The sequence below is a fragment of the Acromyrmex echinatior genome, chromosome 17 (genome assembly GCF_024713525.1).
Source record: "Acromyrmex echinatior isolate Ae372 chromosome 17, ASM2471352v2, whole genome shotgun sequence".
NCBI classification, from domain to species: Eukaryota; Metazoa; Arthropoda; class Insecta; order Hymenoptera; family Formicidae; genus Acromyrmex; species Acromyrmex echinatior.
In genome coordinates, this window is record NC_141868.1 from 3,130,320 (window position 1) to 3,145,828 (window position 15,509).

A 15,509-nucleotide genomic window follows, 5' to 3' on the forward strand; every position below is an offset into this window, starting at 1 on the left:
CGGAATAAATCATTTTATTATTTCCTTAAATATATTTAAAAGAGTATATTTTTTTTTAAGTAAAGCAAATTATTATCAAAATGTGTCGTCAAATTGATTATCAGGGTTAACCGTGGTTCTCGCCGACAAATTTACAAGATAAAACAATCAGCTACAACGTTAAAGTCGTATCTTCGCCCAACAGACACGAAATACATCTCACGTGTGTATATGTGTGTGCATGTGTGTGTGAACCTCAATACCGCCACAATACAACCAGCTAACCATACAAGACGCCAGTATCCGACACGGCGAGTGTATATGCATCAATGTGTTCGGCATCGTGTCTATCAGCGACACGAGGCTCGCGTTACATCTCTCGGGGAGAGAAGAAGACGGAGAGATCGTTCGATCATTGAATCGAAGAGAGTGTGTTCGATTAAGCGGACCAAAAGACTCCGGAGGTGTCGTTATCGAGCGATCTCTCCGTGCGATGATACGCGAGAACTTACTAGGGGAATCACATCTCAGGGGAGGCGCGGCCAGCTCGTCATATTAACAACGATATACCGGCAACAACAGCAACAATAACGGCACAGAAGAAAGGGGAGACGCACCTCCCTCGGACAGTGTCTCTCAGACGATCCTGGGTCCACTGGAACCATTTTATCCTCCTTCATTGAGAGAAAAAAGTAATTGTATTATTAAATTAACAAATAAATTAACAGACTCTCGAAATTGACAAAACTGAAGAAACTAAGAAAGTATGGCGTAATAAATTTGACAAACGTGAAATTAATATATAAATTAAATGTTCGGTAATACATCAAATTCAAACGTTTCGACTCACTTATCATCAGCGACATGTGATCTTCTAAATAAATTATGTCTTCTAAACAGTTAAACGGTTAGTCACTGCTGGATTGCATGATCCAAAGTGAAAAATGTTTAACTATAGATAGTGACAGAAATTGTCATTCTGCACGAGGAACATGTTGACAAAAAAGAAAATCATCTGTTGTAATGTTAATTATGTATGTAGATGGAAAGCACTAAGAAGTGTGTTCGTCGTTCAATGTCTAATATGCATTTGAAATTACTATAATTTAACTATAATTTACAATCATTTTCGGTTTTATGTTTCCACCATTTATGGTTTTCTAAACTATAAATATAATTATTATTACTAAATTATAGCGATAATAAGCTATAAAATGTAGTTCCTAGCCATAATTATTTTACTATGCAATTATAGCATAAATACCAAACATTTTTCTCTTAGTGTTCCCTTTCTAATCTCTCTTACGTTCGTTATTAATTGAAATGTGTATTCAACGCAAGTATAATCGCATACACAATTAAAAGTTATTAAATCTCGAAATTTATACTGAAAAAAATTTCTGGTTGAAAATAAATGAACCAGAACATTCTGATTACATCAAACAGGACTTTGGATATCGGCTAGAATTTAGGAAAGCAAGTAGAAAATTCTGATTTGTTCATTTTCAACCAGAATTTTAATTAATACAACTAGACTTTTTTTTCAATGTCTTAATTTTCCACTTTTCATAAATGTGCCTGTGAAGGGGAGGGGGGGTGGGGAAGGGAGATTCGCCGATGAGAACCGTCACTTTGCGCGATCGATGGCGGCGAGGCGATGGGAGATATTCTTTTATACGGCGAACACGATTCAATAAAGCATTCTATAAAATCATCGCTTATTAATTTGACGCTCGCGCTCGCCGGGGGGGCGCCGTTGAGACCCCCGCGGGGCGCCTCCTTCTTTATCCTGTTCTGCATCGTCGATCGCCGACGAGATACTTGGTTGGGCCCCGAAGGAGAGAGAGACATGCGGGCCCTCCCACGGGCCCTACGTAACACTGGGCACCCTCAGGTGCCGTGCGATGGAATCCGGGCGCCTCGTTTTGAAATTGTGACAACATTACGTGAGCAGGAATTTATTATATTATTTATAGGCACGAAGAGCGCATTCGAGTGGGTGCAATTGGATACTATTATGAAAAAAAAAGATTTTGATGAATTATCTGAAGATTTAGCTAGATACAAATCTGAAAATAATTTTGTTGAACTATCAAAATGGCTACGTTCAGCAGAAAAAGCAGTTTTGCAACTATAGTAAAATTCTTTAATATGACTGGTCTTATCCTTAGTTCCTCACTGGATCTAAATGTATAAATCAATAGTCAAGAATTTTATAACAGTTGCAAAACTGCTCTTTCTGTTGAACGCAGGCAATAATTTTATTTAGGACGTTTAAGTATTATGAGTAGTGCTGCAAAATACTTTAACACTTTAGCAATTAGATTGTTCTAATAATTATTTTGATAGTCTAACAAAATTATTTTCAGATCTGTATCAATCTAAATTTCTTCTTAACATATTTTTTAGTTATTGATTAGTTATATGATGACCACATGAATAGTAAGTCAATTTAAGAAAATATTTATATTCACTATAATTTAAAGTTATAATTTATAATTTATAATACAATTTTTTCAGAAAATTATATAATATATAAAAATTATATATATATATAAGGTTATTATTATTAACAGTAATAATAATAAAAATAAAGCTCGTAACCATAATTATTTACTATATTTTATTTAAATTTATTTTATGCAATTATATAGTTACAAATACCAAACATTTTTCTCTCACAATCAGTGTCGTACTTATAACTTAAAGTTTCTTGTTATTTGAATATTTAGAATTTTTTATACCCAGAATCTCGATCTTTCATAACTTTAAAAATTACGAAAGATCGGAAATCAAAGGAAGATCTAAATTTTAAACCAAAATGTTTAAAATACATAAAAGTTTTTTTAAAGTAAAAGAAATTTATCGAGGAAATCGCCGCAGAAAGGCCGATGATCCTTGTGATATAAGGAATGAGAACGAGCCTTTGTAATAGAAAATAGATATTAATAGATTCTCTCCTATCGTATCAGCCGATACCCGGCACATAAAATTTTTCTATATTTATATCTCGACCGCTCGAAGATCAAATTACATTATAATCGTAAATTGAATCGCGTCGCGTGAACTCAATGTGCAATTTAATTCATCTTCTAATAATTTCCGCGAAAAGGTATGTCACGATGACGTCACGCTTTCTCGTCTCTCACGCGCTATTTTAATTCAGATTACTTGAGACTAAATTAAATTAATATTTACAGAGAGACCGGCAGATAAATCTACACATCATGTGAAACACTCAAGAAAAATTCTTTGTCAAATGTAAGATCTTCAAAAAACGGGAAAATCTCCTTTCTTATTTTATTATCGGTCTACGCTTTATATCAAAGATGTATATAAAATACGAGAGTCGTGTCTAATGTAAAGTGAAAAGAAAATTAATTTTTCGTTGGAAAGAAAGTTAGTAGAAAAAGGATTACAAGAAACGATCAAAACTCTTCACTTTAAAAAAAGAAGTGGATTTAACATTATGTGATGTTTATATAATTCTCATCGTGTTGATATTAATATTAATCACATTATGAGTGTAAAATGCCATATTCTGTCAAGACATTTCTTTATATTTATTTCCTGTATCTAATAATTTACTTATAAATATCGAGTGAGATAATATTCTTCGTAATAAATTATTCATAGTTTTTAAGACGCTTATTGGCATCAAATTATTAACAACTTTCTAAGATTATTAATAATAAATAACAAAATATTAATAACTTTCTAAGACACTTAATTGCATTAATAATATTAAATTGTTTGTCAATTTAATTTGTGATATTATTACTCTCCAGTTTAGGACTATGTTTCAAGACAAATAATTGGCGCACAGTTTGCTTGAACTAAAAATTGCATAAATTCACAAGAAATATTATTAGACTAAAAAAAAAACCTTGACGAATAAGGCATTTTTTTACTCTCTCTGTGTTTAATCTCAGACGATTTTTAGTTAATATTGTTGACATCAATATGGTGATTTTTAACTCCTGTTTATATCGTGGTGTGGATTTAAAACCTGGTGTTAAGTTTTACAATTATATTGTTGTTAAGAGTCTTAGATTATCAGAGAAAGACGCGAACGGTTTATATCAATATCGCAAAAAATATTAGAAAAAGTATTAAAAATAGCATTGTTTGCAGAAGGATTGAAATCCATCCATCATTTATTCAGCAGTCATTTGTAATATCAAAGAATCAATCTCATGGTTGGCCATTGCGATTATCAGCGATCTCAGGTTATCTATAGTCCTATAGATGGCGCTAATATTAACATCAACATAGTAAAAATTATATAGGATGACAGGATGCTTTCCATTTGGAGACACAAGTCGACATAAACTTCATTCTATCTTTCTTGACATTCAATGAATAAAACGACGCTTATATCGACTTGCGTCATCAAATGGAAAGCACCTATAGACATCACAACCTAAATCTACACTGATATTTTTTAAATGTTATCATTTTATAATGATTAATTGTACGACGATTAATGCGCACAAATTTTAATCGAACAAGGATGACCAAACCGACTAATCGCTATATTTATAAAATATATCTGGTGGAGATGTACGTGACCGAGAAGAGGAGGTTGCTGCAACTGGCCGTCGAGTGATATGAGATAAGGGAGCACCGGGTGACTACGAAATATCGACAACGTCAGAGGGACCTTATCGGTTAGCGCGGCCGAAATGCTCCACGTTTTTTTTTTTTTTTTTTCCGACGAAACCTCGTCCGTCGATTTCCGAGTCGTACGAATGCGCCATCGGAATTCGCCGTAAAAGGCAGAAACATCGAGAGCTGAAGAAAGAGAGACGAAGGGAAGTAAAGGCGGTCGTGCCGCGCTCTCCGAGAGTCACGGATTTCGATCGTTATCGCCGTCACATGTGCAATGCACGATGAAAAGTATCGGCGAGCTATAAAAGTGCCGCCGATTCTTGCGGAATCGTTCCTACGTGGCAGAGGTTAGTCAAAGAAGCGGTTCGATGAAACGCGGCGCGGTGGGAGGGTCACAATACGAAAAGAAAAGAATGTTCAACGAGTTCTCGGCGTTCCTAAAATCTCCGTAACATTGATGATCTCCGCTGGAAATTCCAGTGAAGAATTAACCGTAAAAATTTTCAAATAAAGATGGGGCAAATAAAGATTGCAATGCTCGCGAATGAACGGCGAAACTTGAATTTTTAATTAATTTTTAATTAGTCTCCAGGCAACTTTACCTTGAGAGTATTTTAGTCCGAGGATTAATTTGCGAGATACCGAATTTCGAAAAGAAAGTTTTCCTTGTTAAAAAAAAGTCACAATTTGTGCAAAAATTACTTATAAGGCCAGGTGTAATGTATTATTTTGAAAAAATTAATTAAAAAGTAGAAAAAGAGAATTATTTTACAATCAGGGATGTTAATTCGATATGGAATAATTAATATTGATTATCCTTGTTCAAATAAAAAAATGTATATAAGGAAGTAGAGATAAGATGAAATTAATAAAAAATGGAAATTATAATAACATTGATATAAGTAGGGTGATTATATGAAATGCGATAATATTGCGGATTTATTTTAATCGCGAATAAAGGCAACGGAGATACGCGAAAGGTAAAGCTATGGCGACGAAGTGAAAGGGGGAGGAAAGACGTATTAGCGGGTGGAAGAGGGGACGAGCCCGCTATTTTAACATGGCGTTATTAACTCAATTACGGTCGCTCCCAATTAGCAGTCACGCGCACGAGCCGGCTTCGCAATAATTACTCGGCCATTAACGTCGGTGTCCCACGAGAGGACCCCAATGCACGTCGCAAACGCATGATTTTCCTGTCCCACTATGTGGGGCCTCCAGAAAAAATCCTAGGGATTTTTCAGGAATGCTAGAAATCCGCGCCATTTTCTCACTAACGTCAAACGTTAACGCAGCAATTTTAATAGTAATAATGTAATCTTCTTACGGACTCTCCCAAATTCAAAACCAAATAGAATCCAAAAATCCGGGCAAATAAGAGTCAGTTTTTTAACTTGATTTGTTTGACTTGCATAGAAAAAAAATACAGCTGAAAACTTTACTGATTCAGCAAATCTATAGTCAAATATAGACGTAATATATAGACAGTCAATTTTTTATGTTAAAGTAGCAAAGTTGATAGCTGAATAACATTAGCGGTTTGTTAAATCATCGAATCTTCTTTTAGTTATAGATGTTGAATTCGCGCAGTAAGTTACAGGTTTGCTGTACCACCCAAATACATTAATCTTTTGATAAATTGTACAACATCAAATCTGTAAATCTGAGGGATTTTCCTTAGACATGCAAGGAATTAAATTTTAATTTTTGTAATTGCTGAGGATGGCACCAAAGTGTGCCGAAATGTACTATGATTTATGAATGAAGATTTAAAATTACATTTTACGTACTAATTACCATGCTGACTCTCATTTGCGGATTTTGGATTTTATTTGGCAATATTTAATACCGTACAATATAAATTCTCCCGAGTTTTCTATTGACAAGGCAAAATCGAGTTAAAAGATTAGCAGCTTTTTCACAAAGTTGCATTAACTGTTTTCTAAATATAATATTAAAAGCTCTAGACAATTCTCAGATGATACGACAAAAATCGGCACATAACATGTCTTGCAAAAATGTCTTAAAATTGGATTATTGTTAAAACATTAAATATTTACGAAAAAATGTGCTTGGAACCAAATTGGCTGCTTCAGCCCTCCCAAGGAATTTGTCAAATCCAGTCCTTCTAGTTAAATGTACTAAAATTATAGTTGAAACCAGAATTCTGACTAATATAATCAGAATCTTTTGGTTCCATTTTCACTCAGATATTTTTCTCAATGCAAATGATTTTTTCAAGACGAAATCGATCAAATTTTTTCAATGTAAAATATCTTCTACCAATCTTACTTTCGACCAAAAATCATCTCTCTTTCCCGAAAATATTTTCAACGAGTGCAAAGAAAAAAAATAGAGAACATCCCAAGTAGAACAAGTCATTATCAAATGAAAATGATCATTGAAAGTCATTTTTCAATCCTTTCAGATTCATTTTAATGTCACTTTGACGTTCTCGCGACTTGTTGTTCTTGGGATTGCTGTGGAATTATTCTCACAAGAGAATGAGCGATTTCCTCAAAACGAAATCAATAGATTCGCGAAGCAAGAAACGTCGTGAAACAGGGTACCGGAGAGAGGAGGGACAGCAGGAGAAAAAGAGGTACCCGGTCCGACGAGTCGCCGCCACGTGAAAGTGGGTTCCAACTTTCGTGATCGAGCCACGTGATCGCGAGATCGCATGCCCGCCGCGACAAGGGCGAAGGGGGCGACGAAAAAGATCCAGACACACTGGATCTGGACCCGGGATCTCGTCTGGCCTCGATCGTTTTGCGATCGCGAGAAAAGAACGGACGCGAGAGATGATTCGCGGAAAACCGAGGAGAAATTACACCGCGAGCCGAGAGCATCGATCGACTTTTCATTCACGTTTTTTTTCCTGTATTTCGTTCTCAGAAAGGTTTTCTGAGAAAGAGACAAAAAAGATTTTGAACGTATTCGTGCCTGTTTCTTTCAATGTAGATTAACTTTAACAATCTCGGTTCAACTTAATTTTCGTCTGATTCTTAGATCTAGAAAAAGATGAAAATTAGTCGAACCGAGATTAAAATTGAACTACAATGAAACAGGTACTAATCTTATCGTAACTTAATACGCAGTATGAACATAAAATAATATTAATATTAAATAATACACTATATTATATTGATATTCCTTCCTGGAATTAAATAAGATTGATTTAAAACATATGAAAAGAAGAGCATAAAAAAACCACCGCACAAGTTCTAGTTTGTGATATTTAATTATCATTATATTAATGAAAACATTAGACGTTTCGGCCACAATCTGGCCGAGACAGAATTTCTGAAATGATATACATTAAAAGCCAAATAAGTGTATCAATAAGCAAAGTGATACTGAAGGTTTGCCTGATGTTTATCTGTCTCTTCTTAAGAAAGATCTCTCTTACACTTAATAAATAATTCTAGAACTTTCTAAACTTTTGATTTATAAATAGTGGTAACATATATGATATAACAAATAATAACACACAAACAATATCACGACAAATTTCCATCTGTGCAAAGGATGTACTTGAGATTCATCATTTTTTTGCTGTAAAACAGGTAACGATTCTATTCTCACACATTTCGATTAGAAGATATTAATGATACGCAAATTTGTTAAATTAGAATCTGGAAATTCTCGTTCTACACTTTTCGTGATATGTCAATTGGCGGTAACATTATTGTACGAGGCACCTTCACATATGAAAGAACACGTTTATATATAATTATATCATACGGTTGAATTTAATGTCAGCTATGTGTAACTCTGCGTTTTAAGAATATTGTGAATTTACTGAGGATGGCCAGATTGTGGCCGAAACGTCTAATGTTTTTATTAATGTAATGATAATTAAATATCACAAACTATAACTTATGCAGTGGTTTTTTATGCTCTTCTTTTCACGTTTTGAATTATAAACCACGTTTTTATGATGTATGAAGATTGATTTATTATTTTAAAATAAGATAACGTATATAAATTTAAGTTTTCTTACGTTTAGAAATCTTTATTTGAAGTTTATAACTCATAATGCTAATGTTATAATATTTAGCACAAAACTGATGTCCAAGATTTATAAATGTTCTATTTAAGAGTAAAGTATTCCTCTGTTGATGATTGCCCCTATATCGATTTTATGATAGATCGAATTTTTTACTAATTAGATCTAGAAATCTTTTCTATAAAGAGTATTTTATTTGTGCGCATCGTTTCTTTAAATCGCGGTTAAATGGGAATTGAATATCGCGATAATTATCAAATTGGACCAATGTATTTTAATTAAAACTTCACGTGCGTGTGGCAGAATTATTAAGCACATAAATTAAATAAATTAATACATTTATTAAATAAATGATTATTAATTATTAAATAATTATTAGTTAATCGATAATTGAATAATTATTTATTATTAAATTTAATAAAATAATACTTTGATAAATCAGGTGCAACATTTTTAAGAAATCTCAGATTCCTGTATAGAATAGATAAATATTTGTACGATCTGCGAGCTGCGATGGGACAACAAAAATCGGACATCCTGTTAAAGGACGAGAATCAACTGCCAAGGGCTAATTATACAAACGCGCGAAATCCGCGTAATCGCGATGGTCACATCTATCATGTCAACTATCGAGTGCGTGAGTGCTCATACTACGAGATCCGTTAGAATCGAAAGGTCAGCTGACAGGATGCGGCAACTGGACGCGTCGCGTTATCAGGTAAGCAAAAAATTCGTACTGCTCTCGACGGCAAAAGATACTATCGGAATTAGTGCGATCGAATCGACTGAATTCAACGTTCACATTTCTCGGATGTGTGCGACTTTCCTGTTTTCTTCGTTTTCATTCGTTATTTGTTTTGCATTCTTATAAAATAGCACGAACTTTCTTGGCAATTTAATAAATTCTTCTGTGTCATATTTATAGGCCAGCAAATATTTCGTACAAGAACATTAATATAGGTGTATTCTAATAGTAAAATTAATTTGAGAATTTAATATTAAAAATTCTATGGCAGCCAATTAAAATTTATAACAATGACTATAAGAAATCATGACATTTCTAATTGTAGTATGAATACAGTATAGATAATTACTACAACAATATTAATAATTGAATTATAATATCAATATATTATTTTACATATTAATATAATAAGTATAATGTAACAAGTATGATATTTATTCATTTTGTGTTTTGACATTTGATTACCAATATTTGTTTATCGATTGCTCATCTGCTATATTTATTTAGGTATCACATATTAGATAAAATAGTTCCATAATGTATTAAGATATCATATTAAAGTATATCGATATCTATTTTCTAATAAATTAATTCTTCAATATTAAATATAATATATAAACAAATAAGCAATCCAAATCTCTCTTTTTCAAAATAAAATCTTTTTATTAATTTATCATTTACTGAAGAATTAATTTATAATTCCAATGAAATATCTTATAAATACGTAAGCGACATAATTTTCTTAACAAAGATTTTTTTCTTATTTTATCATCAATTTTATCGAATTTTCCAAGATTGGAACAAAAAATTCATTTCAAGTGTGAGATTTATATGAACTTAATTAATAAGATACTGACGTCGGGAAAAAAATTAATAAATAACAATAAATGTTCCATATAGTATGTATGTATAATACAAAAATTAATTAAACTTTCGGTCCATCTTCGAAACAATTATGTCCCGAATTATGTCCTTTACCTAATCTTTTACTCTTCAACTCCAAAAGAGACAGACGTTGAATGAACCGTTTTGTCACGAGAAACCCGTTCTCCTTCGGCGTCGCGAATTAATTTATTCGGTCGTTGATTTATTCTCGCAGGAATTTATTGCTTCCATTGGCAAAAAAAGAGAAAGAGGGAGAGGAAAAAAGAAAGAAAGAGAAATAACGATACTTTTAGATTGCAACGAATTTCTAAGCGTGTTTCTTCGATATCAATAACAGTATCTCAAACTTCGCAAATTTTCCATTGAACCCGAAAATATTTTTAAAAAATACAAACTTTGCAAATAGTTCTTTAACCATGCTATTTGTACATTAAAAGTTTTGATAATTATATCATCGTAATATTTATATCAAATCAGGAATAATAGAGAGTCAATAATTCTGTCGATTTTTTCCAATTTTTCCAAAATTTAATTTGCAAAAAAGATAAAGTTTGTTAGACAATCGATCTTCTAATTGAAATATTATATTTTAATGTTTATAAATGCGTATAATATATACAACTAAAAGTCATAATTTAAATGTTATTTGCAGTCATAATTCGCAATTATCAAATTAATATTACAATCGCTCCTCGACGTTTTCAAATTCAATAATTTCAACGTGCTCCCTTCGAAATCTCGCGCCAATGTACGATACTCTGAACATTTAAACCGTCGTCCGATACAAACCGCACGTTTATCGTGTTGTTTGAAATCCCTAAGTCAAAGTCTACAATCTTGCTTTAAAGGACCGTAAGTCACAAAGCCGTAAGAAATTGGTCAATCACAATGATATGGGAAAAATAATCGATTGTGACTGATCAATTTCTTCTGACTTACAGCTTCTTAAAGCAAGGTTGTGACTAAGCCTAAGTCCAGGTCTATGACAGGTTTTTAAGCCTTAAACCATAAGAAATGGACGAATTATAATCAATTATTCTCCTCGCATTCGACTGTAATTGGTCAATTTCTTATGACTTAAAGCTTAAAACACCTAGATCCAAACTAATAGGCTTTCTACAATAAGCTGTTACCTAAGCTTCAATTCTTAAACCGTAAAAAATTGACCAATCATAATCTGACCAATAATTATTCTCTTTACATTCGACCGTGATTAATCAATTTTTTATAGCAGGCTTAAAGCTTAGAATCTCTAGAATCTAGTTTTACTTAGAATCTCATTGTAAATATCGCTTTAAATACAAAGAGTGTATACAATAATTTAGCAACAAAAAACAGATCTACCTTAGCTAAATATATTAGGTATTTATATTTTTTTATTCATCTGGCAATTCTTCTACCTACATTGTTATCTCCTATTAATTAGTTAAATTATACTGTTAAATTCATAATTCCAAATTCTATCCAATTTGAGTTATTTTAATAATTTCTGTAAGCCGCTACTAATATTAAATATGCCGTTAATTTGACTAAAACAATTTAACTAAAAAAATGTATTAAAAACTTATCTCGAATTTAGTTTATTATTTATATAAATGCAAACATTAATATGAATTCTTTATTTTAAAACTAAGCAATTCAACTGTAGAAATGGATTAATATACATTTTGGCGCACACAGAAATTAAAAATAACAAAACATTTAGCTCAGGAAATTAAGATGCTCTATATATAAATTAAAGAGTTCTTGAACTAAAGATAGTTTACAGCAAATGCCATAAACCAATTTTTCAGTCAGAACTTTAAATAATAGTTAATAAGCCTAATCTAGTCAAGAGTATGTAACTGTATGTGTTCATTGAAAAGAGAAAGAGAGCGAAGATTCTAAGTGCAGCAAAAAGTGCAAGCGACGCGAACGAACCTCGTGATCCTCTCTATGAATTCGAGCGAACGAAATCCGAATCAGTGTGCGATTGAATTTAGCGAAGCTGCGGGATATCCGCCTTGGACTAGTCTGAGAAACTCGCACGTGACAAACGGATTCAAATCTAGAATGACAAGCATAGCGGCGACAAGAATCTTTCGCACGAAAGGAAGCGCGGCTGTCAAAAGCACACGCACGCACGCACGCACGCACGCACGTAGGCATGGCAGACACTACATCGCACGTGTTCGCACACCAGATACCTTATAACGGAGTCTGGCCACGAGATGGCTTTTGATTAACCCGTTTTTAGTCAATAAGTTAAAATGAGTAAGATGGCTACAAATTAGAGTGAGATTGCATAAAAAAATAACAGTGTGTGTATATATATCTTTCTTTCTCGCTCTTTCCAGACAACACGCAGCATGTCTAAAAGACGTCATAGAGATATCACAAAGATGTCTTTTGGGACATACATATCTAATGCTCGCTTATTTGATATATATATCAACGTAGATTAATTTTAATCTCAGTTTTCAACTTACTCTTCATCTTCTATAGTTCTTAGAACTAGAAAAAGATGACGAATTAGTTAAACCGAGATTATAATATAATTAAATTACATTGATAGAAACGGCTATAAGAGATTTAAAAACGTCACAGAGAGGCTGTCCAGACAATGCGTGTTGTTTGGATTGTTTTGACGAAATCACTCGTGACAGACTCGATTAAAGGATTTCTAGTTCGAAAGAAGCACGCGAGACTAAGCCGGCCCAGTGAAAAGCACATAATCGGGACTCACGTTTCAGCGGTTTGGGGTTGCTCTGCTTGCGACGTGACATCCTCTGCGCTCTGCCATCACCCGCTCAGCGTGGACATGTTGCGTTGCGTAAGTATAGCGTGGTGGCGAAGATCACAGGTACGACGGACGGTCAACAAATCTCGCGGACACAATACACGTGCGTTAGCAGAAGGGAAGAAGGGTGAAGGAGTGGCGACAAAAAAGAAGAGCAGCGAGAAGCTGACGATCAGCGCGGGACGAGACAGCACGACGGAGCGTGGAACGCACTTCCCGGCGACACGAGGGATTTTCGTTCGTTAGCGTGATGTATGATCTCGCGGTGCGTAATGGCGAAATCGTCGACGACGACGACGACAACGACGATGTACAACGAGATGACAACTGACCGGACCGACGATGCCGGCAATGCGGCGTTTCCAGATAACACAGACACGCACGCCAATCACGTTCGAACGCGACCGCTGTCAGCGCGCAACTAAACAAACGCGCCGCCAAACACTCCCCCCACTCTTCACTCGCGCCGCTGCGGCGTGACCGCGTGAGCGCGCTGGTGGGGAGGCTGGGTGAAACGGACGACCGGCGCGGCGAAGTTTGAATGTCGCGCGCACATGCGCGCATGAGCGATTGCGAACGACGCCGCCGCGCCTGTGCGAGTCGCGCGGCGACGAGAAATCGAACGCTATCGCCATCTCGTGGAACGTAGCGGAGGAAGGTTAAATCGATTATACAAAAACGAACGATAACTTATCTACGCGCGCAAATACGATCGCACGAAATTCGTTTGATAATTTATTCAAGCGCACGCAATAGTACGATACGATTGCACGAAGCTCGCTTGACAAGAATGACTCTTTGTTAAACACCGGAACGATTAGTTATTTTATCTGTTTTTTTTTACACCGAATGTGAATACGTTTTTAAAGTTGTTTTATTATGTCACGTGTAATTAGTTAATCCTTCGCGGTCACATCTTTCTAATAATCACACCGATGTCAAACAGCGAGATTACTATTGACTGTTTTTATTTTGCGAAATAAAGAAAATTACTGAATATACTTTAAATATTGTAGAATAGAGAATGTGGCTTTATGGAAAATTTTGATTTTAGTATATTAAAAAATCATGACAGTAAAAATAAAAAAATAGATTTTTTATTTTAAAAATCATGATTTTTTTGTTTTTAATTTTTTAAATAAAGATTAATGGCTATACTCACCGACGAGATTAAAATTATTAAAAACGGCTAGGTAAATTTTCGTGATTATTATAATGAGACCCGAGGGTTCGGAGATAATTGAAGAAGAATTATATTATTTAAACAATTGATTTAAATTTGTGATTATTTTAAATAAATTCTTGGATGCATTATTTATGATTTCTTATTACATAAATGTTGCATAAATAAGCATACTTGTAATGTTATAATATATCTTACATATTGTCGCAAAATTATCTTTTCTTTCTCTATAGTTTTATCACTTTTATTGATAATCAAATTTGGATAATATTAAAATCACAATTTTTAATTTAAGAAAATTTAACAAGTATTATTAAATTTTAAATATATGTACATTATATTTACGAAACTGATAGATCAGAAAATTAGTACTATATTATCAGTTCTTATTTTAAGAAATTTATTTTGTAACTCTTAAACGCTTCAGTTACAGTCGTTAAGAATTACAGAATAAGCTCCTTATAATCACTTAAATTTTATTAACAGTCACGCGAACAGTCACTTTGTTAAGATCGGCCGTCTTTAATAATATCTCGTCGATGTTATACTGTACAGATATCACTTTCTGAAAAAAATAGTGCAGTATTTCATGTTCCAAGAAAGATATTTATTCTGGAAAATGAAGCAGACTATTTTTTTTTTGCTGTTACATATACTGAGTGACACTAGCTGCAAGCAAAGAGAAACCTGAGTGATCATCCCAGTTTATTTTATGTACTAAACCTCGTAAAGTAATGTCCACATTTTTGTGATATTCTTATATGTTATTACGTGAGTCAGATAAGGACAAATAATCAAAATTGATTAAATCACTTAAAGTAAAATTAAATCGCTTTGTTAAAAAAAATATTAGAAATTATAATAACAATTAGTATGTTTTCTATAAAATTTCTTTAAATATTTCTTACTCATGCTTGTATTATGCGTACTGAAAAACTATCTGAATATATATTGCTTCCTTGCATCGATTATTACGTAATATTCAATCTTGAATAAGTATGTGGAAAATAATAAATAGAATGGATAAGTGAAATATATCTAATTCGTAAATTTTTCATATCTATAATTGTTTTGTTTTTTAATAATCTACACAATATCTCTTTTTTTTTGTTTTTTGTTTATGAAAAATAAAAAAATAAAATTCTTCACAAAAAGATCCAAATAAAAACTTTTCAAAAATTGTTACTTTATATTATAACGTTATTTAACTTCTTGTTTTTTTATTTTCGTTTAGAAAAAATATCACTTAAACAAATAGATTAGTTGCACAATTAAATTTTATATGTGTAAAACACCGCATAGAAAAAGTATCGCATAA

The 15,509-nt window shown here is 33.2% G+C and overlaps 1 protein-coding gene across 1 annotated transcript in view; it reads right to left on the bottom strand.

Moving 5' to 3' along the window:
- ush (Zinc finger protein ush) overlaps nt 1-13,429 on the bottom strand; it is a 248,988-nt gene extending 235,559 nt beyond the window's left edge. The window contains exon 1 of the mRNA XM_011061507.2: nt 12,955-13,429. Within this exon, the coding sequence (XP_011059809.2) occupies nt 12,955-12,994 (40 nt within the window). The 5' untranslated portion in view covers nt 12,995-13,429. The remainder of the gene's footprint in view (nt 1-12,954) is intronic.
- Nucleotides 13,430-15,509: the final 2,080 nt, after the last annotated feature.